The 7,986-nt window shown below is 37.7% G+C and overlaps 1 protein-coding gene and 1 pseudogene across 1 annotated transcript; both read right to left on the bottom strand.

The window, feature by feature from the left end:
• Positions 1 to 295: 295 nt before the first annotated feature.
• LOC147847138 (kinesin-like protein KIN-4A) lies at positions 296 to 2,984 on the bottom strand. Its single transcript, XM_087339525.1, has 3 exons — positions 2,679 to 2,984; positions 1,178 to 1,362; positions 296 to 1,096 (listed from the first exon to the last, which is right to left on the bottom strand). The coding sequence occupies exons 1-3, from the start codon at positions 2,903 to 2,905 to the stop codon at positions 942 to 944; spliced, it is 567 nt and encodes a 188-aa protein (XP_087195651.1). The 5' UTR covers positions 2,906 to 2,984; the 3' UTR covers positions 296 to 941.
• A 3,955-nt stretch (positions 2,985 to 6,939) lies between these two features.
• LOC147847137 (secreted RxLR effector protein 161 pseudogene) lies at positions 6,940 to 7,980 on the bottom strand (annotated as a pseudogene).
• Between the last annotated feature and the right edge of the window lie 6 nt (positions 7,981 to 7,986).

Here is a 7,986-nt window from a genome sequence, read left to right as displayed (position 1 = left end):
CACTGATTCTGATTCTCAGATAGTTTCGTGTACTTTCTCAAATACTAGAGTACAGTAGTAGCAGGTCTTTAATTCTTCAAATGAGTTTGTCACTCAAATTATTTCATCACTGCAACAGCTCACATCACACACATGGATGATTAAAATAGCAAATAAGACGATTTATAAATGGTGATTGGGGAGTTATGAGACATGTACATACCAATTCTCGGTGAGCCCCTAATTGTGGGAATTTATGAGATATCATACTCTCAAATTAATCCAAGTTCTCTCTACAGCTAATCTAAACTTACTGATTACTCTATTTATCTTTGACAGAAGATTCATGATTAAATATAGGCAGTCAATTTGCATTCAAATAGTGGGAGAACATTTATACATAAGCCATGTACTTTAAACCGAAATTCAGTTGGGCATACCAACAAATTACATTTGGAATCACCGTGATCTGGTCAATGCATAGATGGGCAAAGAAAGAAAGATATACTAATCTCGTTGAAGAGGCAAAATTATCCATGAGACCAAATGAGAGGTTACATCTTAAAATATTGTCTTGTCTTTGAGAATAAACATGGATATTGGTGCTTGATTAGTTCCCATATCCATTGTATCTAAGTCACAACTCTAAAGGTGCCTTTGTGACTTCTGTGACTTCTCCCATCTCACCTCTAGCAATCTGATGTCACATTAATTTTGCTCAGGAACTAGTAGCAATTCCAGCCTTTTACATCCTTCTATATTGTGGAGGTATGGTCCCCAATCTTCACTCCATATAAGTGTAACACGTGTATCCAACAGCAATAATTTGGTTCAACTCTTAATATTTCAATGAGCTCTAGGAACTGACACTATTTTCCAGCTTATCTTTGGTTTTCATTAAACAGACTAGCTCTTTAACAAAAAGATAATTAACATACAAATAGGAATCAATGTAGGAAAACTTAAGTTTCATCAATGCAGAAAATAATTTCCTGAAGTAGTCGTGTTAGTTTACTATCCCGATATGGAATATGACCACCCTCTTTGCGCTTCCGTTCATCACCCAATGCACTGATAACATTTCCAAGCGCTAGCAAGCCTTTGTTTATATGGACTCCTAAATAAACAAAGGACTTCCTTGTAAAGTAACAAATATGAAGACAAAGAAGATAGTCTTAAAAGAGGACAACAACCAAACCTTCTTTAAAACGTAATCCATCTGCACCAGTTCGTTTAGCTCTCTCTGACCCAGCCAAATCAACCAAGTGTAGCTTAGCACGCAGAAAATCCTCAATATTGTCTACTTTCGTGTTAATTTCCTTAAGATCTATATCGATTTTTTTTCTCTGCTCCAATGTTACAGTAAATATTGCATGTGACCGACTGTACATACAAACCAAAAAGGTACATTGACATCAAGAATTATCATCAAGAAAAAGAAACAATCTATACCCAATCAAGGAATAATTGTATGAGAGATGGTATTTTCCTAATAAGAAGTTAGAACAGTATGCATAATGATTTAAATTCCTCAAGATTTTGTACGACCATTCTTCACAAATTATACTGTTGTTGGTATGACCATAATGTAGAGTACAGCTAGGAAATGAGGACGATGACAAATGAAAACTTTGAAAAAGAAAGAGTTAGAGTTATAAATGTCTTTTAAGAGGCGAACATGGCCTATAAGACCAAACAAGAGATTACATCTTAAGTGTTGTCTCGTCTTTGAGAACAACAAATCAAAATAAAATAAATATTACTAAGTAAATATAAAAGTAAGTAAGATAAAAAGATACTAAAGAATCAGGTTTTCAGCACATGTAAGGTTCTCACGTTAGATATATTATAACTTTTTTCTTCGAAAGTTCTCTAGCATAGGTCAATCCAGAATGGAGAGGTCTCCGAAACAAAGGATGCAACTGCGATGCCGAGAGATAATGGCCTTTATCTGTCGATGACAAGGTGGTGCGGTCATGGTCCATGGGGGCGGGGCCTACGTGCATGACAAATTGCTATTCCCGATCTATTGTAACCCCTTTGTTATGACCTGGTTGGGAGCCCATTTGTGTAGCCCTTGATTGTCTTGTAGCATTAGTAGAAAGAAGAAAGAAAGATATATTAACGTCTTTTAAGAGGCCAAAATGGCCTATAAGACCAAATAAGAGATTACATCTTAAGTGTTGTCTCGTGTTTGAGAACAAATCAAAATAAATTAAATATTACACAGTAAATATAAAAGTAAATAACATGAAAAGAAAAGAAATGAGGGAATCTGGTTTTTGGCACATGTGAGATTCTCAAGTTAGGTATATTGTAGCTTTTGTCTTCGAAAGATCAATTTTCTGTTTAGAAAAGGCAATCCACTGTTAATTCTACCATGAATGGACTGCTACAAAGAGAAACCCATGCCATGCTATTTCCTATAAATAACAAGATCAATTCACACTACAAAGAATATGGTAGATCCAATTGTTCTTGGGTCCAATTTCAATCCACATTATATAGCAACCACAAATGATATATCTATAAAACCTTGAATATGAAGCCCAATATTAACTTGTAGACATCATTTATTGATTGAAATAATAAAGGTTTAAATCTTTTTTTTAACAGTTCAATGTTAACATGGAACATGGTTTCCATTAGTAATATAACTTTATTACAAAAATAATCATAATAATAATAAGGGGGATCACCTGGAGCATGGGTTCATGTTTGTGCTCCCTGTTGCACGGCAAAGTGCTCCTTGTTGCAAGCATAAAGACATTTCCTGAAGATTTCTTACCTCAATTTCCCTAACACCTGAGAGCATAATATCCCCATTGGTAGTCTCACGAATTTGTATGGAAGGCTTAATGGTCGATGCATTCTTGTAACTTCCCATGAAAAAACCTAACCCATTTGAAGTTTCTGACCGGCTCATAACTGAAGCATTTGGATCAAGTAGGTCATGAACCTCTTCCTTTAAGATCTGTAATAGTCAAGTTTGATGCTAGAATGTAAATCTGCTATGAAGACAGATATGATCTAAAATAATATACACACTAGAGTATAATAATATCTTCAGAAATGAGACAGATGCAAACATTACTCCCGTATATATACCTTTATAAATTATAAGAAAGCTTATTCAGGACTTCAAATTTTAAAATGAAAAAGAAAGACAATATATATTACAGTTTTTTAAGAGACTAAAATGGACTGGGACTGAACAAGAGATTGCATCTTACAATGTTGTCTTATCTTCAAGAACAACAAACTAAAATAAGTATAACGAGATTAGTAAAACTGCCTAAGGTAACAGATATCCCTATTAGCTAAGCACCTAATATTGTGAGCTTAAATGTACTGAAAGCTCTGCCTTTCAAAGACTTCCAGCATGGTCAATCCAAGACAAAGAGGCCTTTGGAGCTAGGGAAGCACCTTGGGTTCAAGGGATACTAGAGGTGGCCCTACGCATACATGTTGCAATTGCCCAATCTAGGGTCGCCAATTTTGAATGTTCTACTAAGAACTATTTGTATGGCCCTTGACTTGTCACAAAAGGAGTGTTCACTTTTGAATTAGATAGGTCTTGGACGATGAGATCAAAGAAGGAAAGCCTATGCAACTAAAAAAGGAGCTCAAAATCCATAGCAAGTGTGACCAATGGGACTGCCTCAATTTTGAAAATCACATTTTGGAATTGTCGAGGATATCCGTGGAATAAAGGCTTGGAATTACATGATATAGCTAACAATGCAGATATAATATTTCTCACTGAAACTTGCAAACATGAAGCTAAGCGTATACGTAATATTGATGGCTATATCATAAAATCTATATGGCCCCACACTATAAGTAATATTGGTTGAGCGGGAGTGGCATGTATTAACCCTATAGACCCCAATACAAAGAAAAAATGCCAAAAAGTATCCAATCACATAAGTACACCCATGACCCGTGGCTCTCGGAGAGCCTTAACACTTCTTTGAACTCTCTCACACAAGCTAAGTGTTGAGATAGCATCCTGGAATCATCACACAAACATGAAGATATGCAAGGTATGCAATGAAAACGTAGTACTCAACTTATAAGGTAATTCATGAGAAATATGATGACTTGTTAGACAGGCATGATAATGTGAGTGTCATACTCAAATTTCCACCAAGAAGGGTGAGCACATATGTGCATGAATTATTTACATTGAGAGTTTTTACTACAGAGTAGTAAGCCCCTTCTTAGACCCCAGACCCATGAACCACGACCTCAACACCCTGGTCATCGACAGATAAAAGCCATTATCTCCCGCCATCGTAGGTGCTTCCCTCGCTTCGGAGACATTTCCATTCTGGATCGACCTATGCTAGAGATTTTTCGAAGACAAAAGCTACAATATACCTAACTTGAGGATCTCACATGTGCCAAAAACCAGATTCCCTCATTTCTTTTCTTTTCATGTTATTTACTTTTATATTTACTGTGTAATATTTATTTTATTTTGATTTGTTCTCAAACACGAGACAACACTTAAGATGTAATCTCTTATTTGGTCTTATAGGCCATTTTGGCCTCTTAAAAGGCGTTAATATATCTATCTTTCTTTCTTTCTTTCTTTAGGAAGGAGTCACATACAAGATACGTTGATTTGGTCCCATAGATCAAATTTATCCTCATCATGGACGATAAAATATTTATTCTATTCTTAGTAGGAAAATGGCCTACTATAAGGCACACTTTTTACTCAAATTGGTGGATGGATTCATCATCAGGCCCTCTAATATGGAGATACATCTATTGTGTGCACTGTGATAGGGCAGTTGTGGACCTCTTCACATCAGTTAGAGATTGAGGTAAGGATATATGTGCAAACCTCTAGAAGAAAGAATCTGCCAATTGTCTGATTAGGGAGTAGAATTTGATGTATTGTTTTTTATGAAATAAGAGGGAGATACAATTGCCCCTTTAACCAAGGGTTTGGCCCACTATGCAAGGTAATGGAATATGAGGACCAATGGTGCTTGGGGCTGTTCTTGCTAGAACTCAAGAGACATAGGGAGAAGTTGCTGAAGGACCACCACCCAAACTCATTAACAAAAGAAGAATCACAACTTTCTTTAGCTCCATCACTCCTACTCATGGTATAAGTCAATGAAAAGGCTACATGAGTGGGCTTCTTGCTCAAACATTGCAAAAGGATTACAATGGATCGGACAATATCAATTGTTGTGTGCATACCCACGGTCTTCTAGACCACGATCTTACCACCCTTGTCATAGATAGATAAAAGTCATTATATCCCACCATTGCCAGTGCTTCCCTAGCTTCAAAGATCTCTCCATTCTGGATTGATCTATGTTAGAAATCTTTCAAAACAAATTACAATCTATGTGATTTGAGAATCTTGCATGTATAGATACCAGGATTCCTTGGGCAAATTTATTGTGCTCAAAGATTTCTTTGTCAAATTTTGGTTTGTTGTGCTCAAAGATGTAATCTCTTGTTTGGTCTTACAAGCCATTTTGGCCTCTTAGAAGACATTGATATGTCTTTCTTTCTTTCTACTCATGCACTAAATTCTGACTATGATCAAGCCATTAAGTTTTTACTAAGGGCCAATCATGTCTGTCCTATAGTTGCTCGGTACCATGGGATCTCTACTCTTGAAGATCAATAAAATTGTACACTTTGTCAGAAATCCAAGAGAAACTTTTTACACAGCCCTCTTTAACATGTGTGCCAAGAGCAGGACCAAGTTGTCACAGGCATATATAAGGCAGTTTGGTCCTTCAATTACAATTCCTCCAACATATGGCACCACTTGTATCAAACAAAGTTGTTTGCTCATCCTTCATATTATTACAATAGCATTGTATAATGGCAAATATGGTGATTTTTCTAGAGGTGCAAACCTTCAGTTTGTGATTATCACGCATGTGTCAATCTATGGTTGTCACAATGGCCCAAATCATATGCTTTGACATGTTGGAACCCAAAAGGAGGTGCAAACATAGTTGATTACTTGATGGGATCTGCATCTCTTATACCCAAAATAACAAAGTTCACTATCCCTAGAAGACCTATTGGCTTTGCTGCAGACCATGCTTATCTAGCTTTGGGGTAAAGGATGGATCCACAAAGTACATGCTGAGAAGGAAAGTGAGCTCGCTACATAGCCATTTACCAAGGAGAATGTGTATAGTTGTGAAATATACAATGACATGCTAGAATGACATACTTTATCTATGTCTATAACAGCTTGCTTCCATTGCTAGCACACATCTTTATAAGAGCTATGTGTGAAGGTTTCACTACTAGCTGGACAAAACATACCATTGTGCCAATCTTCAAGAGTGGAGACCCCACAATGCCAAGCAATTATAGGACAATCATGATTGGCCATTACTTGGCTAAATTATATCCCTAGAATCAAATATTACCATGTGGACAGAGAAATGGCTAGCATTAAGCTAGAAAGGCGGGCTTCTAGAAGGGCCTCACAACTTTGAATCACATATTGACCACCAAACCCTTATCGAAGGCATGTTCTCCACCCCATCCCGAACTCTCCATTATGAACTGCCAAACCCTTATCGAAGGCATGTTCACCACCCCGTCCCGAACCCTCGATTATGAACTACTTATGATTTTCGTCTTGATCTGTACATTAGGAGACCCATCGTAAGAGGATCTATTGCTGTTTTCTGGATTTCCGAAAAGCCTTCGATATTGTGCCACACTCGGCTAATGCAATGACAAGAAGCCCATGGTATCCCTATACATATGCAATGAGGAATCTATGCACTGTATGAAGCCTTATCATGAAAGATGTGATCTCCCAATGGGCTTTCAGAGGCTGTGGCTAGTACAATTGGAGTAAAACAAGGATGCCCTCTCTATGGACTCTATATAGATGAGGTATCACACTACATAGAGAGATTCAGCGGTTCGGGAGCATGCCTAGCAGGTATCTAAAGAAATATGAGAAAGCACATCTGTTCTGTAATATACATTCGTTGGAGGGAGAAAATACAGAGATCTCTTATATTTACATGAGGAGAAGTCCCTCTTTATAAAGGCCAAGATCTGGCCGTTGGGCTAACTAGCTGTTGGAACTAACTAGCCGTTGGGCTAGCCGTTACAACTTTTAAACATTCTCAACACTCCCCCTCAAGATGGGTGAAAAATATCCACTAAGCCCATCTTGTCACACAATCTAGTAAGACTTACTGGCCCAAGTCCCTTTGTAAGACAATCTGCTACTTGATGTTCAGTAGAAACATGACTCAATTTTAATATTCCATTATCAAGCTTTTCTTTGATAAAGAACCTGTCGATTTCGATGTGTTTGGTCCTATCGTGCTGTACCGGATTGTTGGCAATGCTGATTGCTGACTTATTGTCACACCACAACATCATCTGATTTTCTTGATTCACCTTTAGTTCTACTAGGAGAGTTCGCAGCCATAACATCTCCGCAACTCCTATAGCAATAGCTCTATACTCTGCTTCAGCTGTTGACCTTGCTACTACTGACTGTTTCTTACTCTTCCAAGAGACTAGATTGCCTCCAACAAACATGCAGTATCCTGATGTGGATTTTCTGTCATCAGCACAACTGGCCCAATCAGAATCACAATAGCCCTCAATGTTAAAATGACCATGTTTTCTGAAGATTAATCCCTTCCCTGGGGCACCTTTGAGATATCTCAGAATATGGTACACTGCATCCATATGATCTTTCCTCGGATCATGCATGTAGCGACTTACCACACTTACTGCAAATGAGATATCTGGACGGGTGTGGGTCAAATAAATCAGCCGACCTACCAATCTTTGATACCTTTCACGATCAACTTTCTCTCCCGCAAGTTCAGTTAGCTTGATCTTTTGGTCGATTGGAGAAGCTACAGGCCTACAACCCAACATTCCAGTTTCTTTGAGAAGATCAAGTACATATTTTCGCTGAGATAGAACAACTCCTTCTGCTCCACGAGCTACCTCAATTCCAAGAAAGTAGCGTAG

The sequence above is a fragment of the Azolla caroliniana genome, unplaced genomic scaffold, assembly GCF_043228905.1.
Source record: "Azolla caroliniana isolate FFs.n. ecotype wild unplaced genomic scaffold, voAzoCaro1.0.p SCAF_1467, whole genome shotgun sequence".
Taxonomy (NCBI): Eukaryota; Viridiplantae; Streptophyta; class Polypodiopsida; order Salviniales; family Salviniaceae; genus Azolla; species Azolla caroliniana.
Note: the sequence above shows the minus strand (reverse complement) of the source record. Positions and strands in the feature narration are given on the sequence as shown.